At 34.5% G+C, this 16,859-nt stretch overlaps 1 protein-coding gene across 2 annotated transcripts in view; it reads right to left on the bottom strand.

The window, feature by feature from the left end:
- Nucleotides 1-274: 274 nt before the first annotated feature.
- The window catches only part of LOC110460542, a 36,934-nt gene continuing 20,349 nt past the window's right edge, over nucleotides 275-16,859 (bottom strand). The window contains exons 1-2 of one of the 2 annotated variants that reach the window (XM_021513508.1): nucleotides 15,531-15,931; nucleotides 275-1,314 (exon numbers count right to left, since the gene is read on the bottom strand). In XM_021513508.1, the coding sequence (XP_021369183.1) occupies nucleotides 394-1,314; nucleotides 15,531-15,572 (963 nt within the window). In that variant the 5' untranslated portion in view covers nucleotides 15,573-15,931 and the 3' untranslated portion in view covers nucleotides 275-393. Of the gene's footprint in view, nucleotides 1,315-15,530; nucleotides 15,932-16,859 lie in introns of those variants that run through there. The other variant, XM_021513509.1, reaches the window with a different exon arrangement.

Genomic DNA, 16,859 nt, shown 5'->3' with positions numbered 1-16,859 from the left:
CACAAAGTTGTTCAAGTTATGAGGAGTGCGGTAAGTTTTATAATTCTAGAGAAATCTGTTTCGTTTACTAGTTTTACGTCGAGGGTCATTATCAAACCAGGGTTTGTCATCGGGTCTAATTGTCAATATATTTTATGGAACACATTTTTGGCTATTTGCAAATGTCTTGATGTAAACATGTCACAAATGTCATACGGGAATACGGGAAGGGGTTCTTGAAAAAGTTCGTCCCAGTCGATTTCTTCGAAAAGACAAGAATGATCCAAATTCAAATAACTATTCATAAAAGATATTTTATGTGTTTCTTTAACATGAACTATTTCGAAAAGCAATGCATGGAATTATTACTTCAAACTATAAACAATATTTACAAGAACGTAAAAAATAGCATTATTATATTCGGCTCCAACTCTCCCATACAAATTTGAACTGGAACTGGATCTTATGTGTTTTTTGTAGAAGTTCTTGATACCAGCAGAATCGTTTGACGGGATAGCAAATTCCGGAAATTCTATGAGATTGGAACTGAATATTCCGGAAGTGACGTATGTAGTCTGTAGAGAGGAGAAGGTCCAGCACAGCGTACTCACATCCCTCACAATTCAGTGTGATAAGGTCCACATCTCGTCCTCTAACAGATAACATCTCAAAAAAATTGGTAACGTTCACAATTTTTGCAGCCTTACTTTTACCACTTTCGTGTTTGTGAAAAATAGATGACCCATCATCCTTAGCATCGTTCACATAAAAGATCCCGTCGGTCGCGTCGACCCCGAACTTGTAAACAATCACATTTGGTGACCCTTTGAACTTCGTCTTCAATACATTAAAGAACCTTTCCACAGGTTCCAAAACGACGTATTTGCCGGGATGGAAGCGCGAGTTGAATTGCTCAACATCGACTCCGTTGTGTCCCCCAGCCTCTATCATAAAACTTTTGTTGTTGATATATGTATGACTTGACCAACGTACATCTCTTTTGATTCTCTCTTCTTTAAGTCCCTTCTGGTACTCCTGTTCGTAAGTCGAAATACACCTATTCACCCGAGCGATCTGTGTGCTTGTGAATGTATCGCCAAAGTCTATGTAAGTCATATTTGAATCACAAAGCCTTGTTGAAAATCGGGGGCGGTACAGCGTGTGGTTGTATTTATCTTTATAGAATACTTTCTCGGTGAAAACTTGACCCTGATTTGTCCCCGTAACGATCATCTTCACCTCGGACTGTCCCATGTACATATACTGACATATCAATCCCATAGAAAAGGCAACCATTGTCAGTAATACCTTATACTTGGTCGACATCTTGTTTTTCTGAAAATACACAAAAAAATGAACATTTAATCATTATCATTGCACAACATCTGATATAGTAACCTACTATCATGTTCAAATAAGCCATTCTAGACCTTTAAAACAAAAACATACCATCAATACATTATGAGATATCGCAGGTTCTGCATTAGAAGGGGCTAATTAAGAGTCATGTGCCACCTTGCTAAATACCTCCACAAATGTGCATAAACCTTCATAGATTTCCATAAATCAGAAGATTTCCTCAAATTATTTGAGATTCCTCAAAATGACTTGCAAAAACCCTCCTCAACAGAAAACCTTCCACTTTTCTCCCAAACTCTTGAGATTGTCCTCCAATCCTGAGATTTTCCTAAAGGTCACTTGTATAAAAGTAAATCTGTAGTTTTCCTAAAATAATTCTGAGATTTTCTTCAAGAGACCGTGCTTCCAACGACATTTTGCAGCAGAGAGATTGTTGCACCCACCCAAGACCTTTTTATGCTCCACTTTGGATGAATAAAGTTGTGTTGGGTAAGCAGCAGAAAAACACCTTTTCGGGACAAACATGATACAAAAAAATCAGGGATTTAGCTCAGACTGTGTGCATGGAAAGCCGAAGTGTTAACATATCGGCCAGTAGACTTTATAATTATGTCTCTAAAACGTTACATTGTAGAAATACATGTATATTGTCGGATTCAACATTGATAAGGGTTTTATCTTACATTTTATTATATAGTTTAATGACTCAAAAGAGTTAACATTAATCATTAGTGAAATGCTCCGGGTATCGAGGCGTTGAGTTTTCGTGTGTTTTCCTGTCCATATCGCCAAAAAGAATGCAAAGATGAATGAAAGAATTCAAAAAGAACGAAATAAGTTCAAGTGCGGGAATGATGGTAATGACTCACAGGTACGAGTACGCACACGCAATCACGTGACAAGACATTAAGTAAACATGACAATACAATACAGGTGACGAATATTCAGATGGACACCTGGACTCACAGACTGGTTTGACAAGTACATGTATTAAAATAGATGGCGTAAGAGTTAGGCATACGCTGTAATAAAATAATTTTAAGTACAATAATTAATACTTATATTACAAAAGTACCATTTTGGTTTCACATGTACATGGAAAGTTTATAAGAGTTTAATAAACTTATAAAAAACTTTTGATTTAATACAAAATATTTACATACTGCCACATAAGTATGAAATAACACTAATACACTGCAAACAACATATAAACAAACAAAGAGAAGTAGCTCACATTTAAATACATATTTACTAATCCAGGGTTCGATAGCATTCGACAGTTATTACGCCGCGTGCGCAAATATCGGGACGAATATCGTACAGCTGCTGATCATATACGTTTTAAGTAACATACAATGCTAACAAAATCGTTAAATGGGATATTTGGATGTAAAACGATAGGTGTATCCCGTCAACTTTTGTAAGATCATAGTTCGTTTCGTATCTAAAACCAGGTTTTGATTTTATAGAACATCCAAGCATTCAGTCTGCTCTGCATGAGTTAAATACCGCGATGAATCACAGTGCATATAGTTGTATGCAAACAAGAGATTAGGCTCCTAACTCAATATACAAATGTTTCCCGCTCTCCGGATCCCTCCGCACAACCAATCAAACCTTATATATGCTCTCCGGTCCATCTACGTCCGAATTTGCACAAGATTCAAGATTTTAAACATTTATCTTTAAAACTCATGACACACAATGTGTGTTACAATAGGTCAAAACCTTAATACATTTCAATTACATAGCAAAGTGAGTACAGATTGTTTATACAACTAGTAAATATATAATGCTACAGAATAATATCACTGCATTTATCTTTTGTCGCTTAAACCATCAATTGTTTTCTCTGAAAAACTACTTCTTTTAGGTAAAACATTTAAATTACAAATATAAACCATTCCTTTTAGCTTGAAATTGCTGGGGTTTGTAGAGTTATAATTATGGATATACATTTTTCTTATTGATGATATATAAGTATCTGGCATTTAAACAAATATTTCGGTTTATCACCTATATCTGTTTGTCATAATGGACAAAATTTTATCTGATTTTGGAGTTGCATTCCAGCGTCCAGTCTCTATTGGTAATTTTAGATTGGACATTTGGAATTAACAAATAATTTTCCTTTCATCTTCATCAAGTTTTGTTAGATGTGATTCATACTGAAAGTTTGTCTCAAATACGGAGTAGAATTCACCACGAGAAGAGTGTTCTATCTATAAGAACCATTTCTGTATAAATTGATCTTTTAACCGCTATTTTACTACAGCTTTGAATGATTTTTATTCATAGTACATGGATTTTGAAAAATGCACAAATTGCTAAAATCTAACTTATTTAATATATCTTTTATGTAATTATTCCATTCAAAATGCATTTGTTCATTTAATTGTAAAACATATATAATTTTATAAGTCAAACTAGATAATTTTCTCACTCCAGTTAACAACTTAAACCAAAACATGATAATTCTTGTCTTGGTTTTTACTTCCAAAGGATATCTGCCGGTTTCTCCATAAATCATATAAATCGGAGTAGAAACTTTCACATACATGATTCTTTTAAACAATTGCAAATGCATTTTTTTCAATGATAATAGTGTTTCCGAATCTCCATATCTCACAAGAATACGATAGGATCGGTGAAACAAGAGAATCCACTGAACTCAAATTAAGTTGCAAATCAACAGACAATGTAATATTTCTTATTTTCTTGTACAATGCATATAGTGTCTTTTTAGCTTGTTCAGTTATTTTTGTTTTTGCTTTACTAAAGGTACCATTGCTATTGAATAATATGCCGAGATCAGGGGCGGGCCCATGGGTGTTGCCCTAGTTGCCCGGACAACACCCTTTTTTCTGTGTCCAAAAATAATCTGGACCAAGGTTTTTGAAGATTTTCCTCTATTTCATATGGGATTTCCTTTAAAATCAACCATCCCTTGATCTATGATTTTCTATGGTTGCCCCTTGCCAGCAGTTTGAATATCTATAAATGCCTAAGGGTGTTGCCTGAACAATGTGTCTACTACTTACATTGTATAGTCAAAAAAATAGGGGATTAATCCTCCATTGTCTATATATTAGTAGAGTCTCCACCCGTCAGGTCAGTGACCAAGGCTCACCAGACTGAATCTACCTTATCTTATTGTTCTAATGTCACGGTGTGTTGATCACCCTGTCAGTTAGGACAATGACATTTGTTTTATCCTCATAAACAATACAGTGTAGAGAATACATATATACAAATGGGTGACAATAACACATGGTGGAACAGGATGGATATTAGTATTGTAAATTAATTATGTCATTAATATTGGTAATAAATTTTGCCAATGATGTCAATTCATGTTGTGTTACACAATTGAATAATGTATAATATTTAAATGTATTTGGTCTTTCATAATAATATCTTGACATATGTTTTCGCCTACTATTGAGAATTGGTTGATGTGTACATGTAAACAGATAATGAAATTCGTCGCCAATTTCTCTTAAATAACATAAACTACATAATCCATTTTCACGTGGTATATTGAACCACCTACCACTTTCAATTGGTAACTTAGTATTTCATGTTCTAAACTTACAATACGCTTTGGCTAGTTTCGGAGGGAGTTCTAGTAAGTACTTTTTCAAAACAAAGTTCGTACTTATATATTCTATAATTGATTCCTTTCGGAGAGGATAAATTTCATTTCTCCAGTTTGATATAAATTTTCCTTTTTGTTTATAAAATATGGTACTCTTTAGCCAATGTATACTTAAAAACTCTTGACTATTAAATATATGTATCAGACTGCATTCTTCAAAAATACTTTTCACATATTTTAGCCATGATGATTCATAGTTTGATAACATTGCTTACAGTTTATTACTTAGTTTATTCTGGTTGTTTTTTGTCAATTTAGCCCAAATCTGACCATTCTTACTTTGACATTGATATCTAGCGGAAACCTTCCAAGTTCTCCGTATATCATAAAGTTCTGCGTAGACGTTTTACCATTAAGTATGTGTTTGCAAAATTTTAAATGTAAACGTTCGATAAGTTTATAGTTACAGAAACCCCAAACTTCACATCCATATTAAACAAGAGGTTTGATGGCTTTGTCAAATATATCAAGTTGACAATCTCTTGACAAATTATGATCCCTACATTTGGAAATAGCACCATACATTGCTTTTAAACCTTTACCATACAGTTGTTTGATACTGAATTGTGTCAAACCAGTTTTAGTAAAATAAACCCCCAGATATTTCAAATACTTAGCTATTCCTATAACAGTACCGTTGTATGTAAAATTAAGGCCATCAGGTATTCTTTTTCTACCAAATACCATGATTTTAGTTTTGCTGGTATTGATTCAAAAAAATACTTCCAATTGCTTTCGCAAATCCTCTGCCGTGTCTGATAGTAATATAGTGTCATCAGCGTATAGCATAGAATAAACCTTTAGATATACGTGTAATTCCTCCTCTAGCTAGTTGTTTATATTAGACAAACCTTTACAGTCACGTGATTTCATTAAACCTTCTAAATCATTAAAAAGTGAAAATGATAACGGGGAAAGGACTATACCATCTATTGGAAATAGGTATAAAGATAAAGTGTTATTTCAAAGGTGGAGTCTATTTCATGATAGATTTACCTGTATTTTCACCTGTGGTTTCAAGTACACATGGATACCAGGAGTGATTTATCATACCAATTTATAAATAAAAAATTCAAAAATTTCAAAAAACAATGAAGCAGCCTCCTACCATCACTTCATCACGTGACTAATAACTAATGTTAGCACATAATCTTGGCGTGTACATCCTTTTCATTTGAATTGTTTTCAATATACATAATTCATTATTTGTAAGGATGTGGACCTTGTCCAGTGAAAGACAAACAGTTAAATCATAATTCATATTTATGACAAAAGAAATTAATATTTAATTGCCAAAATGCTCGCCTAAACTACATGTACATGTCAAGTTTAAATTCAAGTATTTTATTACCTTAAGTCTTTTGACTCATCTGTTGCAAAGTTACAAAGTGCATTATATACAGTGCAACATTATCAGCTGAATCTACAGAAAAATGCCCCCCCCCCCTTAAACATCGAAAATTGACCATTTTAAGGGCCTGACACAAACATTTTAAACAAAAATCCACATTTTAACCATTTTTTATTTACAATGTAAATACTTTACGTTATAAAATATAACTTGGAAACTCAGAAAACTATTTTACGCCTCACTCGATCTACATGTCAATGAAAATAATGTCCAATAAAATCTTGCTTTTTTACGCTCGATAGTGCTTGAAACAGTTTAGTATTACATCTTCAAAAAAACACGCTCGGCAGTGAAAGTATACTTGTCCCAATCTTAGAAACAAAGAAGTTCTAGATTTTTGTTGGCAGAAATTAGTATACAAGCAGAACCGCAATTACAGTTCTAATATATTAGTACCAGATAAGTGCAAAAATCTGGCTTTTTCTGAGTTTAAAACTTTGGGCAACACCTAATATTAATTCCTGGGTCCCATCCTGTAGATATGAAGAAGAATTTGGGACTTCGATATTTTCTTTATTCAATTTGAACACGTTGTCTACGTTTTCTTTTTTCAAAGATGACGACTTTCGTTTTCTGTGGATTAATAGCTCACTTCCAACTTCTACAATATTTTGAAACACATTCAGGGCATGTTGTACCCCTTTCTGTGTCTAGGCCATTAACAAAGCATCATCCGCATACAGTATTACAAATAGTTTAAGATACATTCCAATGTTAATTTGATAGAGTGGGCGGAGAACGGCTGGTGTGGGGGAAAAGACTGTGGTCGCTGGATATGACCGTCAATAACCAATGTATCAGCTTTGAGGCTCATCTGTCGTCTCTGTCTCTTCGCCTATTTGAAAATAGGAAACAGGACACGGCGTTGTTCGTTTATTATTTAAGATGGAAACTGTTCATTTACCCTGAACGTTTATTGGGGGTAGCGTCGAGACCTTTTTCACGATCCTTTCGGTGGGTGCAGGACTCATACAACTAAATCAACCAATCAGCAAGTGTTTCATACGATTGAAATTCCTACGTAAAATTTGTTCCCGGTTAATACAGTGCCTCTGAGTAATTTATCTTAGTAATAACATAAAGTAAATTATTAAGTTATGTGAGCCCTGAATACAGCCACGATTGATCGTGGTTCCCCGTCCCGTCTCCTCCTGACCCCGACTACTTGGAAATCTATTTTCGCTTCAATTTCAAGTTCCTCATGAAAAAAAGGTTTCACAACTGTTTCTGTGTCTTCATTTGGGTCACCAGGGTCCTGGATACCCCCAATTAACAGGTTGTTACGCATGCATCTCGTCTCGGTTTCTAGCATTGCCGAGCCATGTCCCGCTCACCCTCAACTTTCTCTATATGTCCCCCCAGAAGAGTTTGGTCAACTTCCGCCCCGTGTATGTATACCGGGCTCATTTTTAACTTCAGATCACTCACTGTCTATATTCCCAAATTAAACGATTGCGTCTAAAACGTCAAGTTGTCCTAGTTTGCGGTATATATCATTAATTCCATAGATGTAGGCATGGTCGGGGGAGACAAGGAATTCGATTGGCTAGTTTGGGGGAATTACTCTGGTGTGTAGAAACATGGTATCGGTGATCCCTATAAACTACTTGAAGTGGGTGGAAGACGAGGAACGGGCGAGGGCAGGGTACCGTGAATATGACCGCGAGGCTCGCCAACATACATGTAACACTGGTTGGCACGACGGGTGACTGTCCCGGTATCGGTGCACACGACACTAAGGTTGTCAGATTGGGTCAACCGATTGACCAGTTCCTGATCACTACCCAGCTCAGCCGATTGACAGTTCGTGACTGCCCTGGGACAAACATACATAATGATGATTGATTGTATGAGTTTTAGTACTTAGATATTAGAAGGTCGAAAGATGCATATATAAGGCAGCTAAGCCGTTAGCTTAATGTATGCATCGGAAACACTAAACTAGATCATTTTGAAAATTTTCCGAATTTTTGTGGAATCTTCTTATGCATACCAGTAAGAGTTATGTCCCTTGCGTCGTAGCCAGTAGTCCCCTAAGGATCACGGGTCATCTGATTGGTCAGTTAATTTCAAGGGGACGCTGAGCCCTCTCTATCAGTCAGCCATCTTAGAATTTAAGCTGTGTTACCTATCCAATCCAGTAAACTTAAAAGTTATAACATCTTTTCTGCAAAATACCCACCCTCTACAGTTTCATGTACATTATATGTATGTATTTTTATGCTATATGGCGTTTTTTTGTTAACCCCGCATTGGTTTTGTATGATATGTATTCAACAGTTAAAAGTTTCATGTACATTATATGTATGTATTTTTATGCTATTTTTCTAATTCGGAAAATTTCCTCAAGTTTCATAAATAAATACTTAGTCACCCTCTTTGAGGGTGGCCTTTTTTATTCACAGTCCGTGTTGTGTCGTTTCTTGTTATAGTGAGTAGATGCATATATATATATATATATATATACATGTACATATTCGTTTCAGAATTTCGTTACATTCTGAAATAAAAAAAAAATGTTATATACAAACAACGCAGCGGAAATTTTGATAAACTGTATTTATGATTTGTTAATAAAATTAAATTTTCCATTTTACATGGTCCATTGGTTACCTATTGTATGTGTTATATATACCACACAGATGACATGACTATTTTAAACGTAATCCAATGCGCCTAAAAAATCACAATATACTACAAGTGGACACCTGTACCGTCGTTCACGGGGAAATTGACAAAAGTGCAACGATGACAGGAAGCAGTGAGATACAGCCAATGAAGTTGATAAGGCAAGTTGAAGTAGATTAAAATAGCATAAGAAAATTAATAACATGCCTTAAAATAAATATTTGTAAAAAACACGATTAAAAAAAAAACAAACAAAAAAACTAACAAATATATAAATACACACACACGCAATAAAAACTCTGAAAATCAAAACCAAACGACCGGAAAAGAAAACAACTTGCGTTGTTAGAACAAAACAACAGAGATCTCAATTATTTTTAAAGAATATTGAAGAACCAAGGATTACGTTCAAATTAGTTTAAACGACTGAACACATGGCAGTTATAAAATACTCAAAAAGTGCCTATGCCTGTGAGGCTCACTGCTTCAGATTTCAGATTTTATTTCCAACACTCAGACACATGGAAATGTGTAACATGAGGTACATGTGTACATGAATTCATATATTAAATTTTGACAGGATGGACAGGTGCATGCATGTACAAAATGTATACAAGCAAGATTGTATTGACACTCGGACACATAATATGTGTTACATGAGGAAATAAAGTTGCAAATATGGAAAATGAAGTACAATATACATATTTGTATACACATGTATAACTGAAAGAATGGACAGTTCAATTTAGAACCGGTACGGTATAGTAACATGATATGACATACAATGGAAAATACAAAGCAAACATAAAAAAAAAACACCATACATATAATTCCCAAGTTATTTAACTATTAACAGTTATACATATGCATCATTCACAAAAGAGGAGCCATTTTGATTAGGAAAATAGATAAACCTGGCAGAACTCGTTGATTGCATAATGATAAAAGTCCTTTAAACTTGTAAATATTTGGGTCTGTACAATAATAACGAGGAATCTATTTGTTACGTAAGGTGGATATAGTTATATTCAAATAGATAATGAAATTCACCCCCGACTGGCCGGTATCGTCTCACGTAGCATACATTTGGTATTTTCCTATATACAGGTAAGGTGTTGGATGTTTGCTAGGTGAGATTTGGTGTCAGTTAATTAGAGAACAATAGGATTTAATTACAGGTAAACTATAGTCTGTACTATAAAGTGTCTTACCATGTGAATATGAACGTATACATAGGATTGATTTTTGGTGTAAAATTTTATTTATTTATAAAATTGTTTCCACTTCATCTATTATCGTCTTCATCATAATAATAGGGAATATCAGATGAAATGTCCTAACTTTACATATTATTGCAATACAATACGATTTGTTTTATTTAAGTGTCACATATCGATATACATTGAAACTACAGCAGATTTTACAAAAAGTAAAAGCTACATGTATTTCAAAATTTAAATCAATCAGTTATCGACATCCAGCCAAATCAGGCTTATGAGACACTAAAAGTCATTATCATACCTTAAAATAAGTAAAATCACTAGCACTGTACATAATTATATAAAGTTAAAACATAGGCGCCTGCGATACATAAGATATAAAGCAGCGTCTAAAGTCGATCCAGTAAAGGTGTAGCTGGACGAGAATACCGACCGGTTTCGACTTTTAACTTAAATTTGTTTACACGACATTCCCAACTTCTCCGTTTTCCTTTTGACCACTAATGTATTTTATAGACTAGCATATCGTGAGCGGTTCCATTAATCCTTAACCAGAGCCTACAGACCTCCACTTTCTGTTCCACGTCACAGGACCTCCAACCAGGATCGCCACTTGTGGCGACATTGGTTGCATTTCTTCCGGTATCGAAGAAGTAGCGGCACACTTTATTATTATTTCTCTGGTCAAGGTTGTAACATCCTTATACCATTGTTGAATAAATTGGTCATGTAAGCTTGGTTTTCAATGGATGTTTCAAAAATATATAAGTTCAGCCCGAGTTACTAGTATTTCATTAATATAGTGCAATCATTTAAAATGACAACGAAGGGTCATTTCACGTTAACCGTACATCATAGTGTACACATTACTCCATTATTTATGCAGTATAATAGTAAACACATATTCAAAGTAGCTTCATTAAAATATTATTATTCCGTCTATACCACATTCCTACGGTGCTTTTAACCAACACTTTATGACGGTACATGGTACGAATTGTTTTCTTCAGTTTGATCTTACGAAGTATATTCCTGTAAAATATAGAATGCATGTATGTCTCAGTAGATTAAATACTTCTTTGCATTCTTTGAGACGGGAAGAAAAAGAAATTTTCCTTCAGAACAAATACATTGTAAGGTATGTACCTCCACAGACATGAAAGATGAATTTTGCTTCTGTTAATTTGCAGTAAATTTCAAAATCTAAGAGTGCGGTTTTCCGACTATTCAGTTGTTAAGTGTCAAAATAGTAAACAGCTATGTATATTAAGGAAGTTTATCTTTGAGACTGTCAGAACCTCATAGTTGATTATATCGTGTATTATGTACATCATCTTTATACATTCTCTATACATCGTTTTTTGTACATCATCTACCATATATAAGGGCCAATAGCCCAAGCTTTGAATAAATGTTGACAATATTGACATTTGTGATATTATGATAAGTGAAAATTATAATTATTTTTCCTATCTACAGTGTATGTCCACACAAAATCAGCTTGAGATTGAAATTTTGCAGACATAACTATAAAATAAAGGAAATATAAAAACAACATTCAGTCAACTGTTATTGTATCAGTTGCAATTTATAGACAATGCATTACAGAATTTTAAATAATCTTTGATATTAAGATTAGTTGATGAGACTTTACTTAATCAACAATAATTTAAGATTTTAATAACATGTAGGCGGCTAGTACTGTACATGTTATAATATCTGTAAAATCGTTATTATTTTCAGGTTAAATAAATATATTCATTTTTTTTATTATTCATATTTCATCTACTACCACGTGTCATTATAGTTCTTCACAAAGAAAATGGAATATTTCTCTGATTAAAGTAGACATAAGTTCTTAATTATAATATGTATTACAATACCATCTACATCATTTTGAAACAGACTATAACCAAATTGTGATCAGGTGTGAAAATTGAAATGTATGCTAGGTGAGACTAGGTATTTTAGAAATGTATGCTAGGTGGAGACTAAACCGATTGGCCCCTGTCTCTAGAAAATTGAATTATTTAGAAGAAAAATAAATTCTAACAATCTTCGAAGTCTGATTTCTATACTAAGGAGATAAGCTAGTAGGAAAATACAGTTGCGAAATTCTTCATGAATAACTTAGGGACTGAAAGCGAGTCTAACATACTGTAACTAGGAAGAGAAAATGCAGCAGCCAGACCGGGATTCGAACCCGGGACCTCAAAACTTTACACTGAAGCTCTAACCAGTTGAGCTACATAGTCGCGGGCGAATTGTTTCGCAAAACTTACTTTCTCGGGGAAAATATGACCGCCATAAACTGTACATTTATTTGACGTTATATCTGGTGAACTGTAGTAAAATTGACATGAATTATGTCAATTAAGTGACAAATGTTGTTCGTTTTTGTTTAGAAAAATGCCCATCATAAAAAGTTCTACAAAACAGTTGGTTTCTAGGTTTTAAACCTATTTTTCAAATGCATGTTTACTTATGAAGCGTTTGGTTGTCTGTTAAATTTAGTTAAAAGTACTAAAATCCAAAATCCAAAACGTGATTTAGATCTCAAATGAGTAGATTCTAAAAAAAACCGTTACCTGTCTAAAATGATTTAACGCGTATCTTTTCACCGACACCTTTTTTTCCGAAGCACGTAAATTATCGCGCGTTAATCCTCGTTACATCACAGTGCACCCGGATGAAAAATCGTGTCTGGGTAAGAAATCGTGTCGTAACAACAGAAAACCGTTACACTGTTTCCTATACCGAATATCTGTTGACGTGTCAAAGGGAATCGTATCGTATAACTTCGTAGTCACATGTTTTAGGTGTGGCAAGGAACTATCTATCGAAGCATTCATTGTCTTGGTGTCAAGTTCACTTCATAAAGGATTTAACCAAATCCCTGTGGGCTGAGTTTCTCTTTAGGCGGAATGACACCTTCCGAATTTTATATCAAGATATGCATATATATTAAGAAAGAAATAGAGTTTTAATTTAAAAACCTTAAATGTCAAATAAAATGCACCTTACACATCAGAATAGAGATAAACGAACGTGTTGTGTAAAGACACACATGATTGTACCTATAACATTTCGTAACAGATACAATATGCAAAACGTGTCGTCCTTCGTATTCCGTCTTTGCGTATTGCAGAGTTATCTTCTCTTGTGTGCAGGTATTGATTGTTACGTCATTGGTTTGTGTGAGAAAATTAAGTCGTTTTCTCAAAAATTGATGACGTTACTCTCACAAACAAATGACGTATCAATCAATCCCTGCTCACAAGAGAAGATAACTGCAATACGCAAAGACGGAATAGCTTGTAACTAATTAGCATGCCCCTGTGGTATTGGTATGGTTGTTAGGAGTCAGACTATGGTTTAACTAAAGAACCAATGACAATAAGTACTTGTACATTAACAAATTCACTATTTTACCGTATCAACAGCCATTTTAAACCTTCTACTCTCTAGAGTTGAAATACCTGAAATATTTCAATACGATCACTATCTTTATTGAATTTATTCAAGATCAGACAAATCGCATGAACGCGACATTTCACATGCAATATAATTAATGTATTCTTCTGTATATTTGTGGAATTTCATGGGGCTTATATATCGCAGTTTGCCGGATTAGAAATATAGTTCGCTGTGATTTAAATTGCAAGCAATATTATTATACACGTAAATGAAAATACGGATTGGCTCTGGAGTTAACTCCCCTTTGCGTCTCTACCCTCCTTAACCTATCTTAATTCAGTAAAGAAACAAAACCAACAAACGATGTACAGAAAACAAGGAAGTATGACACAAATGACACAGTATGACGCTAAGGTTAATACTTAGAAATCACTAGTAGTAAAGTTTGCACATTCTGTGTACGCAAGTTACAGATTTCATGCGAAAGTCATCTAACTCCGATGAATTAAACGCATGCTCTACATTTCCTCCAATGGGGGCATGGAAAACAATGCAATGTAAATCACGCTAAACATTATGTATATATAGTGTACAAATTATGTGGGACTAGATCAGGATTAAAATCCTAGACCTTTAAGATTCATATACAGTCTTTCTTCCCAACGTAACTACCGAATCAACGGAAATCCTTTCATCACACAACCGGCCTGATATCCAGTGAATTCGCTCGTGTAATATTTGTACATATGTCACTAGCGTAATATACCATGGTGCGTTTTGCATTGACTGAGCTAGTCAGAAATCGATTGTGACGTCATAATATGGACAATGACGTGACGTCATAAATTGTGAATGGCGAAACTAAATGGCTGTGTCTGTTTGATTAAGCCCTCTACATTTTGGCTTTAAAACCTGTCAAAATGTTAGTTGTCTGAGTTATGTGATAAAAAGTGTCTTAAATTTGTTTTCATTTTATATGAGCTTTTACGAAACTCGTCTCGAAGGTTTAAATTTTTGCTCGCCAAAGCTCACAAAAATAAAGAATCGTTTCATAAAATCTCAATTGAAATGAAAACTCATTTGAGATCCTATATATCCCGGTTGCGCTACAGATATACGAAAAAGACACAGTCGTATCGCCAGTGTAATGCCTGCAGTTGGAAAAGGATCAGTCAGAAGAAGCGATAGCTGTACTTTTCCAGTTTATTTTACCAAGAAATGAAAGAGGAAAAGGATGATAGATGTCCAAAATGAGCCGTACAAGTAATGACTAGGATATATATACAAAATGTAAGAGTGTTGGAATTCTGTTGGAAAAACGTGTTTCATAACTGTTGTTAAACAAGCAGAGTTTATATTATGTATTTGTTATTGTGTTATTTTGTATGACGTAACGTAAATAAAACACCATTGCTACCGATGAATCTAAACATTCATCGTAGTAAAATGTCTTGAATTTGACAAAACCTACAGTAAAATCTTGATAATAATATCCTCGATAAAGACCCTCACTCATACAGCCATTATATTTCATTTTTTTTCTCTTTTTTCAAATAATTTCTTTCTACTTTTCCCCTCAGTTCATCAACAAATCTCGTTATTACGTCGAAATTTCTCTGCATAAATGGTGGCAGTCTAACGAGGTTTATGTTTGTTTATTACGCAAACATTCACTGCTTTAAATAAGCTGTTGTGCTCTGCTTAATGCTGGGTCGGATTTAAAACCAATGAGGTATCGCAAAAACATAACAGAACTTCCCATTACATATGACGGACAGAGAACAGTAATGAACAGTATGTGATAAATATAAAATATCTTAACTAAATCTAATATATGAATTATAGGAAAATTACGTACCAGCAGCGACTTTTTCATTTGTAGTATTTTCCACACACACATTCCGCTTCAATCCAACCGATGTTCCTCAGAAACGTATAGATATTGATATATATGTTAATTTACGTTGTAATCCTTCTCAGACCATCCTAATACATTCAGGTGTAAAACGACAATAGCATTTGGCAAGTAGTCGGACGGCCGGGCAAAACCTCACAAAATTAAATATCGTTACACACAGAACATCGCTATATTGAAGGGATTTAAATCCGGGTCCTCAAGACACTGTCAATGTCGCCTGCGGCAATTTAAAAACACAAAGGAATATCTTCCATCAAAATTACATCACTTTGTTCCACCACGGAAAACACTTTGGTGGGTTGGGTAGATTTCGCGGTATTGGCCCCTGTCACTTGACCGCTCTAAGTCAAACTCACAATCTGATCGGTTATATGGAAATCCGACCAATCAGAATTCGCTATTCAAGATTGTTGTGTAAACGAGCTCCATAAAAATGTAGAAACGTATAGAAATATTACCTGATTTCAATTTGAATCAGGGATATCAAAATTACACGTACTTGACATGAATCTTTAAAAACACGCTCTACGTGAGAGGTTCACAACATAAGGTAGATAGTTTCACCATTTCTCTACATTGAACAGATTTTTTTCTCGTTTACGGAAAGTGACGTATTTGATTGCCTTGCCTGCTAAATCTCGTTTGATGATGAAAAACTAGGTGTGTGTGTGGGGGGGGGTTCCATGTGGGGGGAAAATTGAGGAAAATGGTGAATTTAGGTAGTCTCGTTCAACCAGACTCTTTTTGTCTGCGCAGCGCAAGCTACGCCGAACAGAGAATTACAAGATACCAATAACTATAGAAGCATAACTTTAGTAAGTTGTCTGTCGAAACTGTTTACTTCTATTCTTAATCACAGATTGTTAGAGTGGTCAGATAGTAATAATATTATATCAGACGCTCAGTTTGGTTTTCGCCCTAATTTTGGGACAACTGACGCTCTTTTTACACTTCATGGCGTAATTAATAGATTTTTGTTACAAAAGAAAAAACTCTATTGTTGTTTCATTGACTATGAAAAAGCGTTTGACACTATTAATCGAAAGAAATTGTTTCATAAGTTAGCAAGGAATATGGTCACTGGAAAAATGTACACTATCGTTAAATCCATCTATGAAATGGTTAGATCTTGTGTAAAATATGAGTCGGAGTTATCTACCTTTTTCAATGTCACAAACGGGCTTATGCAAGGGGAAGGGTTATCTCCCTTTCTTTTTTCTCTATATATCAATGATTTGGAAAATGAGTTGATCATGAAAACCACTGAAT

This window comes from Mizuhopecten yessoensis, unplaced genomic scaffold (genome assembly GCF_002113885.1).
Source record: "Mizuhopecten yessoensis strain PY_sf001 unplaced genomic scaffold, ASM211388v2 scaffold10427, whole genome shotgun sequence".
Classification (NCBI taxonomy): Eukaryota; Metazoa; Mollusca; class Bivalvia; order Pectinida; family Pectinidae; genus Mizuhopecten; species Mizuhopecten yessoensis.
Note: the sequence above shows the minus strand (reverse complement) of the source record. Positions and strands in the feature narration are given on the sequence as shown.